Raw genomic sequence first — 19,014 nt, forward strand, 5'->3', positions numbered from 1 at the left:
TTATATCTGCCAAAGGCTGCCGAGTTCCAACGTAATTTCAGAAATTTTTCTTAATTTTATGATAACAGACATACAGTAATTCGGTTTATAAATACTGTATTTTTAATTTAATGTGATAATATGGCTTGTTTTTCAACAGCAGCAGCAGCAGCATGTGTGGGCTTTAAATGCTTTTAAATAAGCATGGGAAGAACGCCACCAACAACGCCAACCAGCAGCAGCTGCCCGAAACTCTTTTTCTACAAACATCATAGGATTCATCGGGTCGGATTCCGGTTTGTTGTTTGAACTCCGACGCAAAATTTACTCAACATTTCGTGTTGAAATCCGATTATTTCGAGTTCTAGTACAGTCGAGGACCGGGTTCTACTGTACATTATTATATATATATATATATATATATATATATATATATATATATATATATATATATATATATATATATATATATATATATATATATATCTTCATATCATCAGAGTTTTTTCCAGTTCTCATATGTCAATCTTCGGTGAAGAATGCACAGACTTCTACCTTCTATTTATTGTTTCCTGTCATGAAAGCTGTTTCACCACTCTCTGGGATATTCAAGAGATTACTGGCTTACAGTCTGTTGTTGTTGTTGGTTTTGACTGAGCTGGCTTCATTCCATCACAAGTTCGTGCTCACAGAGCAGCCCATAAGTCATTTTTTGATGAGAAGGTGTACTACAGGATATGAACATGATTATCTCTATTCTGACTATGGTTGTGCCAGTGAAATGGTATGAGTTGAAAATATCTGCGGAGTTATCATACTGCGCTTCATTTCCTTGATAGCACATAAGCATTGATCATTAAGAAGCAATCGATGGAGGAAAGGAAAAATTTTTTGTCGGAGAAGCAGCAGGGGAAAAGAGCGAGAAGGGGTGGGGAAGGGAAAATACATTCGAGGAAAGGTAAAAGGTAAGGAGAATGGGGGGAGGGGGATTTTGCTTAGGGTGTGAAGGGAGAAGTTTCTGAAAGAAAAATGGTGGTTAGAGATGAAGATTCCACAGATGATTCAGAGCATTTGACAATATTTCTCATCATGGACAGATCCAGCAAAGTCCCTAGCGTTCACAAAACGATAGTTGAGTCGTTTGCTTTCTTCCTACCTTGGTGGCGAGTAGGAACACACAAAACTAGTTAAATCCTTAAGGTTTTCACGGATGCGCTTCGATAGTTTCATGGCTGTTCTATCGTTATCTATGTAGCTTTCTCTTAACTGGGTAGTTTCTGGGCATTCTAGAAATAGAGCTCTAATGGCTCTTTGGCGACAATTTCGCATTAACTGCATGCTCTTGGATTGTTTTCTACCCTTTACCAGTTGCACAGATATCCAAAGCTTCATTTGAGAATGATGGCTAATTTGCATCATGTTTCCCTGGATATGTTATGCGGCTATAGATTGGTGGTTTCTAAATACCATTTGGCAGTTCTTGAACCTTTGAGGGATGCCTGCCTGACACTGCTTGCTTCTTCCTGTTGACAGTATGCTGCTGCTTTGCTTTTCAACTAGGTTAATTATGGTCCCAGTTTAATGCTTATGCTGCTGCACTGCAGAACACTTTTTGCAAGGGCATCTCCTTCTTCATTTCCATAGATCCCCACATGAATAGAGATCCAGTTTAGTGTTATTTGTCTGCCTCTGTTTTAGTGAAGAGAGGCAATTGCCCAGATACTTGTAAGGAGTTCAATATTTTCCTTTGTTTTCCCTTTGGTTATGGCTTAAATGGCGCCTTTGGAGTTGGTGTGAATCATTGTTTCTCCTTGTTTATGCTGGGAGTCTTCCAAAGCTTTTGCAATCTCTACTAAGTCTGTCTGAAGGATGGTGGCATTGTTGGAAAGCCTCCAACTTGCTTTGAATGAGGCCAAATAGACTGCTGCTGCTGCTGCTGCTGGAATGTTGGGATCAACTGATCCATCAGTGAAATATAAATTGGGTGCTGCTGTTCTGTCAATTCCATCTTGAGCAGCTTGTTGCAACTCTTGAGGTGTGCAAGTGGCCCTGCTCGCTGGGAGGGTTGCAAAGTTTATCTTGAAGAGCTCTGGTTCCCAAGGTGCTGGTTCTGTGTATGCTTCAGAGGGGGTGCCATTCTTGGTCACAGCAGCGTTCTCCTGCATACCAATCCTCAAGATTGCAAGGAGGCTACTATCGTAGGTTTTGGGGGGCTCTAATTCTTCATGCAGGTTTATACACCTGCTCATTGCATGTTTCAGTGGACGAATATTGTTGTCAACTGGATAGCTGCATTCCTTTGACTTATTCTACAGTATATGCCAGCAATTGCAATCTAGTTTCTGCTCTCAGAATGCATAATCTTGTCCACACTGGAGTTCCTGTGATGAGACTCAAAGCACTATTCTGAATTACTTCCGGTGTCTTCCATTAATTGCTTTGCAAGGATTTGATTACTAGGGCTGCATACTCAACTTTAGACCTAATAGTTTGAATGTAGGTGGTCTTTAAAAGTCTGACACATGGTGCCTTTCAATTTCCTTGTTTGGTGATAACTGTTTATGTTTACTCCCACGTATAAGTAGTTTTCTACCCACTCAATGGGTTCTTCCTTTAGCAGTAGCTCATTTAGCTCTTGACTGTATTTAATTTGCTACTGCTTTGGTTTGGCAGTGTTGATCTCTAAACCAAAATCAACATATTACTTTCTATCTGCATTAATGCTCTCTGCATTTTCTGGTGAGCTTCATTTTTGTCTGTGCTCATGGTGCAGACATCTGCATAAATGAAAATTTTGACTCCTGTAGGAAAGTTGATTGTAGCTAATTTCTCCATCAATACATTAAAGAGGAAAGGGCTGCAAATTCCTCCTCGAGGAGTTCCATTTTCTAGTCTAAGAACTCTGAAGTGGCTCCCTGGAAGGTGACTCTGGCTTCTCTATTTTGAATACATTCTCTGGTCCATGCTAAGAGGTATCCTCTTACCTTTTTTCCAGTAAGGACATGAGGATAGCCGCGGCACTGGCAATTTCATGTTTCTCTAAGTTGAGAAATACCACAATTGCTCTTCTGTCGTTGACTGTGGTCATAACATCTGCTATACACTCTTGTGTGCCTACACCCTCCCAGTAGGCATAAAGATGCTGATGCAGGGTTCCAGTTTTCCAGAGGAGCCTATTTAAGATCATTCTCTCAGCTGTTTTTTCTGTGCAGCTGATGAAACAGATGGCCCTGTAACAGTTTGGTTCTTTTGGCTTCGGGATAGGCTGTTTGTTTTGCTGATTCCATAGTCTTGGCTTGAATTATGTTCCACATATGTTTTATTGATTGAGGAGGTACACTTCCTTGGCTGGTATACCAATATTCTTAAGTATGCTGTGTGTAATCATATCCATTTCTGGTGCAGTGTCTGTCCCTTTTTTGAGGGTGTATCCGAATTGTCTGGTGTATTGCAAGCCATATTGTTTCTTCTCCATCTTTCAGGGTTGAGAACATTTTGCCTGTCTTGTGTGACTAAGGCAGATGTACTGATCTCTTCCTGTTTGCAAAGTGTTCTGCTAATCTGTCAGCCTCTCTCTGCGGGTTGGAATGGTGGGCTTGCTTTTTCCTTCCTTTCCCAGATACTATGTCAAACCACTGCCTTATTTTTGCAATAGGGGTTAGACGGGTTGTCTGCGCACACACTGTAGCCAGGTTTCTCTCCTAACTTTGCTGGCTACTTGTGTAGTATGAGAGATGATTTCTCACAACACTGCATGCATTTCATCTATTTTCATCACAACACCTGCTATACACTCGTGTGCCTACACTCTCCCTGTAGGCATAAAGATGCTGATGCAGGGGCCTAGTTTTCCAGAGGAGCCTATTTAAAATCATTCTCTCAGCTGTTTTTTCTGTGCAGCTGATGAGAGAGATGGCCCTGTAAGAGTTTGGTTCTTCTGGCTTCAGGATAGGCTGTGTGTTTTGCTGATTCCACAGCCTAGGCCTGACACGTTCTACATATGCATTATTGACTGTGGAGGTACAATTCCTTGGCTGGTGTACCAATATTCTTAAGTATGCTGTGTGATATATCCAATTCTGGTGCAGTCTGTCCCTTTGTTGAGGGTGTATCTGTATTGCCTGGTGTATTGCAAGCCAGGTATTGTAGCCAGGTTTCTCTCCCAACTTTGCTGGCTACTTGTGAAGTATGAGAGACAACTTCTCTCAACACTGCAAGCATGTCATCTATGGGATGCCACCTGAAAAGCTTCCTTGTTCTATTCACTCTTGCATTTGTTTCTTTGATCCTTGAATTATAATACCAAGAATCTTTGTGAAGGTTTGGGTTTTTCTGAAAGATTTCTTTAGCATGGACACATCCACAGCACTCTAAAGGCTTTTTGAAAAGTTTCCTTGCAGTTCATTTGTGTCATGAGCAGGAGAAAGGATGTACTCAGTTGCCCATCTCATCATAAAACTCTGAAAGGCGAACCAGTCAGCTAAATCCGGCCTCCAGCCCACTGGTGGGGGTGGATGGGGTGGTATTTTCTTTACCTCTTTGTTCTTCTTGAAGGTTGCTGGATACGAAAGCTAAATCCAGTCTCCCTCCATGGCGGCGTGTTGCTTCGTTTCTGTCATTTAATAATTTCACAACTGGGAATTCCTCCATCTGAAAATTCAGATGTCTTCCTGCTGCATTCGTTGCGCTTGGCGAGAGGAAACAAGGGTGGTGTGCATTAAAATCTCCTGCAATGGTGTTTCCAATGGAGGCTGCATTAAACAGGCTTTCTCCCTCAAAATTTTTATCAGGTCCTTTATAAATATTATGAATGTTTAACAAGGTATTTGCCAATATTTTAACAGTCTTGTAGGAGAACAATGTCATGCTTTCCTGGCAATACCTGTGACTGTAACAATGCATATTTGGCATTCACAGTGTTTGCATTCCACTGTAAAATTTTTAAACTGTCGTTTGACTCGTGACTATCACTCTGGTCATTCACAGGGTCTCCACCATCTCCATCCATACTAAGCGAGTCTCCCCTAGATACTCTTCAAGAGCCCCAGGAGGGCTTTTTCCACTTTACTCTCCTTCACTTGCTTAATGTCATGTTCACTTTTCTATCATGAAAAGGTTGGCCCTTTCTCTCTCACAGTGCATTGTGTTGGGCCTTTTTTCAACTGCTCCTATGGTGACAAGGTTGGGCCCTTTCTTTCTCACAGTGCATTGTGTTGGGCCTTTTTTCAACTGCTCGTGAAACTCCTGTAGAGGGAGGAAGAGACAGAGCTGTCAGAGGAAGAAGAGGGAAAGGAAGTGGTGGGAGGCTGTGAAGAAGAAGAAATGTAGGAAAAGGAGGAGGGGAGGGGGGAAACAGGTGGTAAGGTATTAGGGGCACAGGCAAGGGATGAAGATGGTTAAGGTTCCATTGAGGCTGAGGTTTGGGAGTAGGAGTAGGAGGGAGAGGAGACGGTGATGTGGGTGGATGATAAGATGGGGCTGTTCTGGGATCGGGTCTGGGATTGGGTGGAGGTTGCACAGGAAGTGATGGTAGTGGCTGAGGATACGGTCAAGGTTGGGCAGGTTGAGGGATGCCCATCATTTGCCAAATTCTATCCTTTAAACCAAGCGTGGTGTGGCTGCTTGCAGTTCTGGAACCAAGGCTTCATGTGCTGCATGTTTTTATGTCTCTTGAGGCATACCTCTGAGGCATGCCTATGGCTACACACTCCACAAAATCTGATGGCCGGTGCAATTCTTCTGATGATGCCTGAAGCTGTGGCATCTGTAGCACCTCAAGAGTTTCAGGCATGTACTCCTTGGTCAGGAAGGAGCCCCAGATCCTGAGGGTAATTCTCTGGGGCATCTCTCCTTTGAAGACAGTCAACACTTCCCTGGTCAGCCTGCCATCTTGGCAACATGCCTGTGGCTTCCATGATGTAGGGAAGGGCTAGGATGGGTTCTAGAGGAAGGGATAAGGGATAATTGCAGATTATCCCCCTTCATCGTATTCTCTGCTGGGTCAAGCAGGAGGCACAAAGGATCCCTTTTCAGTAATTCCACTGACTGCTGGTCCTCGGGGGTAATTGTAAATTGCCCCTAAGTTCAGTCTTGCCTTGATCTTGATGCTGCGAATCCTAGTCTCTAGGGCCATCACAGCTGCATAAAAAGTTTGCCCCTCCTCCTGCTTAACTCTCAATTTTAGCATCGATGGGAAATCACACAAGGAGACTGTATTTGTCACTGATGGTTGATTCTCTGAATTAGAGGTTCTCATATCCTTCCAAGTGACTTCACTGACATTTGAAACTGACCTGGTTCTTCCTCTTTTATTCTTATTATTGACGATCATAAAAGTGTCGTAGTCATCAGGAGGGGGGCCAGTTTCAGGAATGCCTGGAGAGGGTGGGTCTCTTTGCCAGGGTTGCCATGGTACTGTTCTCTGGAGGGAAATGTCGAAACTCAAACCAAGCAGGCTGACAGGTAGACTGGTGAATCTGTAGTTATATAAAAGTCCTGAGTAACGACAAAATTCTCGTTATGCAAGATGCTTACAATCTGGTTTTACAATGATTTTGGCTCTTCATGCAGAAGGAAAAATAGACTTAAGTGGTGATTGGTCCAGGGATTAAAAGGATGAACCACTTTTTGGAGTCAAAAGCTTTATGTATGCCATTCATATGTGGAATGAATATTCTAATTACAAAACAATATGTTCAGAATTTACCTAATGGTTGTGCATAAAATTTATAAGTGCATGTTTCAGAAAACTCACAAAAAAATTATAATGTATGACAAGGTTATATTTATAACTAATTTATGTATAATAAATGGTATGTGTGTGTATATCATATTTACAAAAATTGTGTATTTGTACAAAAACTATTTTTCAGATATCAACCATTAGATGCCATTCATGGTTCATGTTGGGTGAGGCCTCAAGGACCTGCGAGGTGTTACTTATGCTTCCTTGGTCACTCTTGCATTTCTTGCCGGGCACCATGTGTCTACCACTTGGGGGTGCACTGTTTGGTCTGGGTTTGCTCGCATGTTCCTCTTCCTGCTGGAAGGGAGTATGTGATCTGACTCTTGCTGGATATTGGGAATTGGTTTTTGAATAGCAATGCTTACCGCTTCTGCTATTAAAAGACAGCCATAGTTGCTTTCTTTATGGATGGCCTGGGCACCTTTGATCAGTTCTTGTAGGGGTGGCTTTCTATCATGTGTATCAATAAAAATGCTGGTATATGGCTACTTGGTTTCTGTGGGCCAGCATTTGCCTCTGAAGGATCATAGTAGTGTGTCCGATGTAGGTTTTGTTGCAAGATTTACACATCTCCTCTGGGCGTATGAATTTATACACATCTCCTTCAGTCCCACGAGAGCAGCGCTGTTTTTCATAATTATGGTTGCTACTAAGTTAGTTTGTGACAGAAAACAATAAATAGAAGATAGAAGTTTGTGTATTATTCACTGAAGATTGACACATGAGAATTGGAAAAAATTCTGGCGATATGAAGATTCCTGCAAAATACTTATTGATGTCACTAAATCGATTGTTTTTAACGAAAATTGTCTACGAAGAAAAACTATTCCTGAAAAGTATATATGTATATATATTTATATGTGTATATATATATATATATATATATATATATATATATATATATATATATATATATATATATATATATATATATATATATATATATATATATATATATATATATATATATACATGTATATAACAATAAACACCCCATATTCACAGGGATTCATACCACAATTCCCTGCAAATAGTTAAAATCTGCAAATAGTTAACAATCCCCCCTCTAAAAATGCTTATAACTGCCTATCTTGAAAGTTCAAATACCAAACATATACCTTCAACTAGCACCCCACATCAAATATACCTTAAACTATTATCCTATTACTGTATTAATCATTGAAATTATATTAATATAATTTCAAAGTCATCTTAAAAGTTTTACCCTTAAAAATATATACGTACGTACATCCAACCCTTACAGCCAAGAGAGAGAGAGAGAGAGAGAGAGAGAGAGAGAGAGAATTTCTTTTATCAAACACTCTCCCTTTCTATCTATCTATCTAACTATCCATCTCTCACATTCTGAGTATCATTTTTGAGAGAGAGAGAGAGAGAGAGAGAGAGAGAGAGAGAGAGAGAGAGAGAGAGAGAGAGAGAGAGAGAGAGAGAGAGAGAGAGAGAGAGAGTTTGTTCTTAAATATTATGACAAAGAAAGAGAGAATAACTTTGGAACGAGAAATAGAGAAGTTGTTCTTAAGTTAGATGTCAAAAGATGGAAAAAATTCGTGATTTATGAGAGAGAGAGAGAGAGAGAGAGAGAGAGAGAGAGAGAGAGAGAGAGAGAGAGAGAGAGAGAGAGAGAGAGAGAGAGAGAGAGAGAGAGAGAGAGAGAGAATTTTTCAGTATCCTTCATAGGGTATTTGGCTACTATGTGGCAACATTTATTTGACCTTGAGTGGCAACATCTACCCTTGCGGTCAGTATGTCATTATATTTGACATGTTTGACAGGTTACACTGACTTGTATATGAAAACTTCTGAGTTGTGTACAAAAAGCTTGTATACTTTAGAAATTATTATTCTTCTTCTTAGACAGTTTGAAAAATAAAAATTCTTAACAGATGCTACTTTGTCATATGGTAAGTCTCTCCTCTAATAATACTTACTTTCATTGTAGTTCGCATCATATCAACTCTGCCATGTATTATGTCCAGTTCTTCAGCAAAAGTAGCCTGGAACATAAAGCAGGCACTCCTCTCTGCAAATTCATTGATACGAGATAAATCAAGAAGAAACCTGAAATGAAAACCATAAGCCTGAGAATGCATATTATCTGTTCTCTAGAAAAATACACCTATAACCATTATAAATATTTTGTAAAGGGTAATTGGTCACTTTCAAAATATCAAAAATTTTCAAAAATCACAAAAATGAAATTACTAAGAATGCATCTGTGACATGAAAATTCACCTGCAGTGTCAGTAAAAATGATGGAATTCTAGAGAATTCCAAGTTGTTGTTTGAAGAAATTAATGGCACCTGAAAAGTTGTTGCAACAACTGATTTGTGCAGTATATAGAAATTTAGATACTATAAATAAGTCCACTGTGGTCTTATCAAGAGTATACCAAATTAAAAAAATTTGTATTTTTCCCAACATATAAATTTATGTTTCATATATGGAGTAATCCCCACTTACCTAGCTTCGGGCGTTCTTGAATCGTCTCTGAAAAACAAAATCCTAACGCTATCTGGGTCACGACCCAACCTACCTCACCCATTGTGTGAGACAGCCCATATGCAGCTCCACTCAACCGCCTATAAGGAGTGAGAGATCGATACTATGTGGGATGGTACAAGGAGGGTAACTTCACCTATATCAAAGCGTAGGTTTGTATGTCAGGAAAAATACAATTTTTTTTAATTTGGTATTTGTTCTGACACATATACAAACCTACACTTTCATATATGGAGCCTCATCTGAAGGTTGGAAGACGATCTTTCAGGTAAACATGTGGGAATGTTACCTCTTGATGCCCCCAAGGGTACGCAAGGGTGCAAGCTGATGTACCGTACTCACTTTTCCTTAACAATGTAGCTGACGACGCCTTTCCCTCCCAATGGAGCTCCAGTAGGGCTCTAAATCATTAAATGACCTGTTGTGCAGCCAAAGATGAAGGTATCTAAGGACTTGTGTGCTACATCCTTGAGGTAGAAAGAGGTGAATGTCATCTGCCTTTTCCAGATCCCAACCCGAAGGACCTGACCTACCGAGTGGTTCTTTTTGAACGCCACCACCAATCCTATCCCTCTGACGTTGTGAGCCCTGACTCTGGCTGGGGCAAGGTCTTTGCTACCGTCCAAATAGTATGCCCTCTCAACTACCTCTCTCAGCCAGAACGAGATAGTTTTCCTTGATACCTCCCTCTTCTCTCGACCCATTCTTAAGAACATTCTATGACAGACTGGTCTGTGGGGGGCTGTATGTTTAAGGAAGGCTCTCAAAGCTCTGACAGGGCATGGCACCATTTCGTCTTGTTCTTTCCCTATGAAGTCCTTAAGTGAAGGAACATAAATACCATCAAACTTTGGGTCAAGTGTGGAGGGGTTCTGGGTCTTCACCTCAAACTCTGGAGGAAGGTAAAGCCCATCGATGTCCGTCTATGGGTGTGGGTCATGTCGTATGAGAGGGCATGAAGTTTGCCCACTCTCTCTGTTGATGCCAGTGCCTTTAGTGACGTACCATTCTGGGGGTTTCAATTCTTGAGGAAGGCAACTCTTCTCGAAGTTTCTAACCATGTTTGACAACTCCCATGATGCTGACAGGTCTATGCCTCTAGGTCTGAATACCCAGGAGAGGGAGGACCTATAGCCTTTATTTGCTGACAAGGAACGGTGCTCCTCCTGGCACAGGAAAAGGAGGAACTCTGCCTCATCCTTCAAAGCTGATTTGAGGGGATGGAGGCCCCTCTCACTGCACCAACAAAGGAAGACCTTCCATTTTCCCTGGTACAGACTGAGGGAAGAGGGTTTGAGGGGAATGGCAATGACTGCAGCAACTTCTCCTGGAAAACCTTTCTTTCCAAGGAGTTGCTGGATAGTCTCCATCCATGAAGTTGGAGGGAGGTCACTGCCCAATGCAACAGGCCATTGTGCTCTTGCTTCAGCAGGGTGGGGAGGTAGAGGGTAGCTGCCTTGGGATGTCTACCAGCAGGTGGAGAAGGTCTGCGTACCACTCTGCTAAGGGCCACTTTGGAGCTACGAGCATCATCCTCAGACCTTGGGACATGAACAGCCTGCTGATGACTTTCCGAAGTTGGCTGGATGAGGGTAAGGCATATATGTCTAGGTTGTCCCATGGGTGCTGGAAGTCGTCTTGCAGGACGGCTCTTTCATCGAGTACTAGAGCACAATACAGGGGCAACTTGTTGTTCCTTGCTGTTGCAAAAAGATCCAATGTGGGACCCACCCACAACTTGAGTAACCTGCACGCTATGCCCTATTCTAAAGACCATTCCATTCCCACTATCTTATCTGCCCTGCTTAATTAGTCAGCCACAATGTTTTTTTTTTCCAAGGAATGTACCTGGCTGTCAGCATCAGTCCCTTAATTTCTGACCATTTGTGCATTTCTACAGCTACACTGTTCAGGTGGGACATTGTATCTCCTTGCTTGTTTAAGTATGAGACCAATGAGGTGTTGTCGAGCTTGACCACTGTGGTTTTCCTTTGGAGGAGATCTTGAAAGTGTTGGAAAGCCAGCCAGACTGCTCGAATATCCAAAACATTGATGTGATAATGATGTTGCTGCTCATCCCACTTCCTTGAAATGCATGTGCTGTTCAGATGGGCACCCCAGCCCCTTAAGGATGTGTCTGAGTATACCAGCATCTCCGGGGATGGGCAATTTAACTATACTCCCTTCAGATGGTTTTCTGGGTTCCTCCACCACTGTAGGTCCTCCAGGTTTTATGTTGTCACACTTATCAGCCCTGTGTCGGACTGTGCATTCCATCTGTCCTTCTCCTTCATTCTCCATTGCAAGCAACAGATATGGGTCCTGCCCCTGGGTACCAATTTTTCTAAGGACACCAGGTGACCGATCATGGCTTGCCACTTCTTCTTTCATTGGCAAGGGTTGGACAGGAAGGAGCTGGATATTTTTAGGAACCTGGCTATCCTTTCTTGTGAAGGGTAGGCATTTGCTCTCACTGTGTCTGTTACCATGCCCAGGTATCTGATCCTCTGTGTCAGAACTAGGTCTGACTTTGTGGGGTTGATCAAAATTCCCAGGTACCTGCAGAACTGTGTCCCTGTCTCTTGCGGCTTGCTCTGCTGAGAGTGCTAGAATGAGCCAGTCGTCCATGTACCTCCATAGTCCGATGCCCCTCCTGTGTGACCATTCCAACACGCAGTTGAAACACCCAGGTGAATACTTGGGGGGTTGTCGTGAGGCCAAAGCAGGGGGCCCTGAATTGATAAGTGACCTTCCTGGAGACAAAATGCAGGAACTTCCGGGGGAGGGGTGTATCGGGATGTAGAGATATGTGTCTTGAAGATCCAACAAGACCATGAAGTCTCCCTCCCTGATTGCCACCAAGGCCGTATGAAGCTGTTCAGTGTTGACAGATCTATGACGGGTCTCCATCCACCTGATGCTCTCTCCACCAGGAAGAGGTGGCTGTAGAAACCCGGAGTGTTGTCCTCCACTACTTCTCCTGCCCCCTTCTGTAGCATGTCTCCTATCTCCCACTGTAGGGTTCTCTCCTTGGGCAAGTCTATCCGGTAAGAAGGAACTTGGTGCTGGTGGGTCTGGATTGTCCATTTCTCCACTCCACACCGCTGCCACTCTGGCCACTTGTTCCCCAGACAGCCCACCATCTGATCCGGGGGTGGAAAGGTCCAAACCTCACCTAGTGCCCTGTCTCTTCCTCATCCTGTTGCGCTTCTCAGGACAGAGGGGCTGGAAGGCCTGGAAGGACTGCTTTCCTTCCTCTTGTGGTTTTCCCTGAGGGGTTGGGAGGACCTATTGTCAAAATCAAGGGGGAAACGACTGTCTTGAGGCCAGCGTGGGCCTACTCTGGGCCATCGCGCCAATCGACTGCCCTCTTGGAGCTGAGCTGAGCAAGGCTGCCGAGAGGGAGTCCTTTGCATCTTCTTTCTTCTCAGTCACCGCCTGGCTCAGCAACTCTAAAGGAAAGTACACAGATACATCCATGAGGGGGGCTATTCCTCAGCCCCAGCCAACTATCAGCCAAGATGTGCCTCGGAGCCAATGACAAAAGGAATCCCTCCTTTTGAGAATGATATTAGTCCAAGCTTCAGCCACATGACTGGCCATGTAAGATGGAGCCTTCCCCACTGGAGCCATGTACTCCTTCGTGGCATGCCATTTCTTGGATGGTACAACCTCCTTCACATCTTTCATCCACACCCCTTGGCACATGTCAAGCCAAAAGATGCCCCCCAGTGCCCTTCCCAGCATCACCTTGTGGTTCATCATTTCCCCACTGTTGAATATGGAGCCAATTTGAAAGACTATCCAGTGGGAAGTTGCCTGAAAGGTGGCAGACCGCTGCATTCACATTCCTCAGAAGAGAGCCGGCCTCTTCTGGGACATAGTACTTGGGTTGGTGGGGAAAAGGTGGGGGCAGTAATTTTTGGGACCTGGCAGAGGCTAGGGAGCCTTTCATCCCTGCTACTAGGCCACCCAACTCCCTCATAATGCTTGCTACCAGCAGAGACCAAGGAAGTTGAATGGTTTGTTTGGCTTGGCTTCTGGGATGCTATCTGACATATGCTCCATGTAGAAGTTGGGATAGTCTTTGGATGCTGCATTCTCCGGTTCTGGTAGATCCAACTTTCTATGGGTCTTGAGGATTAAGTCTGGGAAGCTACCCTACCCTCCTCATCTGGAAGACCCAGAAGGGAGGATTCCATATCTTCCTCGTACGTGGCACCTGCCAAAGTCAATGGTCCTGGTATCTCCTGTTCCATTGGGTGGTTGTCTGGTACCTGGCATTGCTGGGAGGCTGAGTGGGATATGGTGCCGTGCCCACTGTCCCGTCCTAGTGACCACCATCTGGAACGTTAATGGGAAGCACAGGACCCTGCTCTGCTGTGGCCGCCTTCAGGGTGGCGCCGTTCCCGAACCTGAGAGGCAGCACTTCCCTGACTTCCCACTGGTCCACCGTCTTGGTGATCCGTGTCGGGAGGGGTGGTCCCCCGACTCCATCTTGTCACCGTCTGAAACTCTTCCTTGAAGGCCTGCCAAAGAGCTTGCCAAACCTGGTTGGTTTTCTTCTTACTGGAAGGCAGAGAGCCATGCTGATCACTCTTCACATGAAAAGTGTTCAGCATTCCTGACTCCTTGCAAGAGATGCACACGGAATGGGGGTCAACGCCTATACGTGACATGAATTTGCCGCAGGGCTTGTTTTTGCCCACGCAATGCCACACTTTGGGTTTCCCATTCTTTTCCATCACTGCAGGAAGAAATAAAAAGCACACTAATGCTTGGGTGTGGGGAAAAAACATGCACAGGTGCGATCACGTGGACACTGAAATCACTTCCCCAAACCCGAAAAGATCTCACAGAATGACACAAAAAGTTTTTAATTGCATTATGAAAGCTTGGGATGGGATCCCCCTCACAAAGAAACAACACTAAACTGCACTGTTTACGTGTCCTGAGAGGTAGAACGCATGTGGGATACACTCGCTCCTTCACTCCTTTGTTCTGCACTCAGGGACAAAGACCCAAGCCCAATGCACAGCAACAGCAATAATAACTACAGAATTGAAGATATCAACACGAAATACAGTAAACAGGTTCAGACAAATACTAGGCACCAGGAGTACATACTCACTATCACACAGACTAGAAGAAAACAGTATGAACGCGAAACAAGAGAGACGAATCGGAAACGTGTGAACACAAGTATGGCTGCGAAGACAAAGGCGAAGTATGTTGGGTCACACCATGTGACCCAGGTAGTGTTATGATTTTGTTTTTCAGAGATGAATCGAGAACAACCAAAGGTAAGTAAGCGCGAATTACTCCATACAGGCAGTCCCCGGTTATCGGCAGCCTCGGTTACTGGCGATCCGGTTTTACGGCACTTGTCTAGCGACGACGATAACCAGATTTTCGTCGCTGATAACCGGTTAACGGCGCTGATCATCTCTTATTGGCAGCGCCGCTAATCGGTTATCAGCACCCCTAAATGGTTATCGGCGCCGCTAACCAGGGATCAGTGCTATTATCACCGATTTTCAGTTACCAGCGATTTTCGGTTGTCGTCACGCCGTCGGGAACGGAACCCCACCGATAACCGGGACTGCCTGTATATGAAAACATAGGTTCTTATGTGTGTTGGAACAAAACTATTTTTGCACCATGACATCCTCAAACTATATGATCTGTATTTGGATTATGTATTACAAAAAGATCCACTGGCAAAGAAAGTGATTGAAACCTATTAGAAAAAAATATTCAAACGTGAATTTAATAGTATCAGTTTTGCACCAACAAAACCAAAGGCAATATAAAGACATCCTTTTCTCTACTGGACCCTGGATACCACTGGAATAAATAAAAGCAATCCTGGAAGGTAGAAAAGCCTTGAAGCCGTCATCGAATGTTCACTCTCATAAATGAAAGCTTTAGAATTACATATGCGATCTCAAGTGGCAATTATGTAAATGTGGAAGGAGTTAACAGCCAAACATGGATCTATTGAAACAATTTTGTTTCAAAAGTGGGTTGAAGATTATCTAGTGGTTTAGCAAGAGCTGCAGGAACCAAAATAAAAACATCAATATGGTGCTGTTCCTCCTCAGTCTGAGTCACAGGAAGAAATTTATCCATACTAACATTTACTTCCAGGCTTTGGGTCACTCTTATAATGCTTGCCCGTAATTGAACCTTTTGTTTCTTTGAGCTGAATTTGCAGAGACAGAACACCATTGAAACCATGAATTCTTTATTGTTATTTCTACTCTCCTTCTTATAATTTTCTACCATAATTACAGTAGTCTTTGTACTGCACTGTCATAGTTCATTGCATCTGCCATTACTTTACACTGTTCTGGTATACTTTCACATTTTTTCCAGTGAATGGAAATGGGCGTACTGAGACTGGGTATAAAAGTAATATTTTTGTATTAGGCAAAGAGCTCTGTTGACATACTCAAGTATTTCTATTTTTTTCTGACAGTTAGCAATGTTTTGAGGTGCCATTCTTATTGCCCTAGGAATCACATTCATACAGGAATGGGAATTTCTTACTCTTATTGTTTACCATTGTACTGTGCTATTGTACTAGAGGCTGAACCTCTTTAATTAGGCAGTTTGGGATTTGGCCATTGCTAGACTACAGAAATTTACCTCAAGACCACTTAAGGCAACTCCAAATGCTTATTCCACATACATATAGCTTGGTTCACAAAAGTAGAACCAAGCTTAATACAGGATATAATGCAACTATTAACCCATACCGTACTAGGTAACGCTGCTTTAGGACCACTGCAGCAATATGCAATTTCAAATCTTATTATCAAACCATTATTTTTTCTCTTATCTTTAAACAAAACATCTACCTATATCATTGTGAAATTGCCCTTTTTATAGCAATAACAATGTGTCACAGAATACTAAATGCTATATCAAAAAGTCTCAAAAATGCTAAGATTTTCATTGCAATAATAATGTAATTACTATGTCAAAAATGTCTATACAGTACACTATAAATGTTAAAGTGTAAAAGATAAAAATCAGTTGTCACTTTTCACTTTCAAACAACTTAGGTGAATATGCTGTATGATATTTTGAATGATTTTGTGTTAAAAATGAGTTAATTTAGTTGTGAAACACGAGACAAATTAATCAATTCAATTCTTATTTACACGGCAATGATGAGATAAACGGATGTAACTCCAAAGCATTTTGCCACTTTATTCTCATTGCATTACCTGTATATGCAACATAAGTGTGATGGAAATGCAGAAACAAAGTAAAGTAATGCAGAGGAGGTGAATACTCGCCTATTTACACTAAATTTCTTCTGTACTGAAATTTATTCATTGTTGAACTTCCCTTTAAGACCTATCACCATAAAATAGTGCTCCAGCTTATGGTAATATCTTTTGTGGAAACAAACATTACATTTCAGGAAGCAAGGAATTTAATTATAATCAACCATCATACATGGCCATATTTCTATGACTAATTAACAAAAGTCAACACAATAAAAAATTTTACAATCATATGGCACAGACTTAGGAGAAAAAAATCACTCTCACCATGGTCTGCATTCTTGCCATTAGGCATCTAAGTAAAAATGATCTGGCAACTCTGTGTTACGCTAGTGCTGAACAAGGCAAAGAGAGGAGCCTCTCTTGAATTTGGTCCTGAATGGCTACTGTAACCCATAAGCATAACTCAAACGGAACTAATGGGTGGGAATTCATTCCCTGTTGAAAATTAAGTATCACTGATAGCGATGGCAGTTGTTAGATGTCAAAGCATTAATATGAGGCATGCGTAGCACACTGTGGGTTTATGCTTCCAAACAGGGTTTTTTGGCCTGGTCAATAAGCATCGCCCTGGGAATGCTGCCCCTTCATTACGTCTCAGCTTCAACCACTTTATAAGTGCACTGTCTACCTGACAACACAAATTTCACAGCTCCTTCAACAAAAGAATTTTGAAATTCCTACAATTGCCTTCAACTGATAAATTTCTGAAGACTTTCTGTTTAGCCTAAGCTTACTACTTTTGCATTACAGTATGTTCATTTTTTGGGGATTCGAAATTGGAGAAATTGACAATGGTAAATGAAATTTTGTGGGTGAAATTAACCCAGGCACGAATTTTGCCAAGCAAATAATCAAGTCATTTGCAGAAACTAGTCTGATTGAGAAATATCATTCACTGCAAATCTTGTCAGAAATAGTCCTTTATTTTAACGTGTTCATCTTGAGGCTGCATTTTATTGGCAAACACTTGTGCATCATCTACTGTCCAATGTAGAACACTTAGCCATCACTAAAGCTCAAGTTTTCTTATTGATGTGTCTTCTCTTCACTTAAAATAACATCAGAGTTTGTTACTTTCTGTATATATTATTAGCAGATCTTCAAGGAATGTTTTCATCAAGTATAACACAGAGAAATATGCAATCTTACTGAAAAAACTTGTTGTTTTTGCAACTGAATTTGTACACTGTTTTGTAAGAGGTATCATCCATTTCAGAGTCAATTTATTATAAATTCATCAAAATGAATTAAGAAATGGATATGTATTTGCAGAAAATCTTTTTATAAAGTGACAAAATGGGAAATAGCCTCTTACACTAATCATAAATGACAGTTATTATTAACTTGTGACATCCCAGTGAATTATTAACATGGAAAGCTTATTGAATATATAGTTGAGATTTGTTAATCATTTTATTAATTTCACCACCAACTCCAATTTCACCATTCTTGGGAACACCATCATTAATTTCACCTATGTAAATATTTGTTAAAATAGTTTTCCACTTGATATCCTCCCCAGACCTTTACCTTGCAACTGCACTGACCTCACTAAATATATGCAATACAAAATGAAACCATGATCCATTTTATGAGAAACAGCCCGTTGCCCACAGAACCACCTCCTGACATCAGGAGTTAGCTGACATCCCAAACAATTTCTGTCTCCCCCTGTGATAATTATTTTTTTTCCTGTGCATTAAGCATCTGATAAACAGAGAGAGACACATATGGTAGGTAATATACATGATATGCAGTAATGCATTCATGTTTGAATTTTTTTATTTGTTATAGAAATAAATGAACAATAAGCCAAAACTGACTTTATTACTCAAAAAAAGCAAAGGAGCAATGATGAAAAACATGCCAAACCATAGAATTTTTAGTTACAGAGTCTCAACCTGTATTGCATTGTCTTATTTTGCAATTACTGTCCTTACTGTTGATATTTTTAGTATTTAGCAGCATGCTGCAACTGAATGGGATTCATTAGGATGTGAATAAACATGCCAATGATAATCTGTTACTTCCAGAATATATTATTCAGTGCATAATGATCACTTCTGGGGCATTTTGTCTAATGAATCAGATGGGAATGGATTTGGAATTAGCATAATTAAATTGGTAAGCCACAGACTGATCACACAATATATACCATTAATTTTGGCACAACTTTGTAAAAAATTAGGTATTTGAAAATGAAATGATTCATTTTCATCTTGGTTTAACCATTTTCTGGACGTCTGAAAATAGTCATTTCAACCATAAAATACTGACCTAGGTTTTAATTTTCTTAGTTACAACAACAAACTACATTAAAATGCCAATTATCTGATATTGATACCATTTAAGATTTTATTGTGGCATAGTTTTAAATTTGTCTCTTTGTTTTCATTTTTAAACCATTGCTTCTGCCATTTTTTAGTGAGCACTTCACATCTTATGAGTTCTTAAGGTTTGTACCTCTA

The 19,014-nt window shown here is 41.5% G+C and overlaps 1 protein-coding gene across 3 annotated transcripts in view; it reads right to left on the reverse strand.

The window, feature by feature from the left end:
* The window catches only part of LOC136835648 (formin-2-like), a 344,992-nt gene that overhangs the window by 56,717 nt on the left and 269,261 nt on the right, over positions 1 to 19,014 (reverse strand). For all 3 annotated transcript variants that reach the window (XM_067099461.1, XM_067099464.1, XM_067099463.1), the window contains one exon: positions 8,674 to 8,803. In XM_067099461.1, the coding sequence (XP_066955562.1) occupies positions 8,674 to 8,803 (130 nt within the window). The remainder of the gene's footprint in view (positions 1 to 8,673; positions 8,804 to 19,014) is intronic.

The sequence above is a fragment of the Macrobrachium rosenbergii genome, chromosome 55 (genome assembly GCF_040412425.1).
Source record: "Macrobrachium rosenbergii isolate ZJJX-2024 chromosome 55, ASM4041242v1, whole genome shotgun sequence".
In the NCBI taxonomy this organism is placed as follows: Eukaryota; Metazoa; Arthropoda; class Malacostraca; order Decapoda; family Palaemonidae; genus Macrobrachium; species Macrobrachium rosenbergii.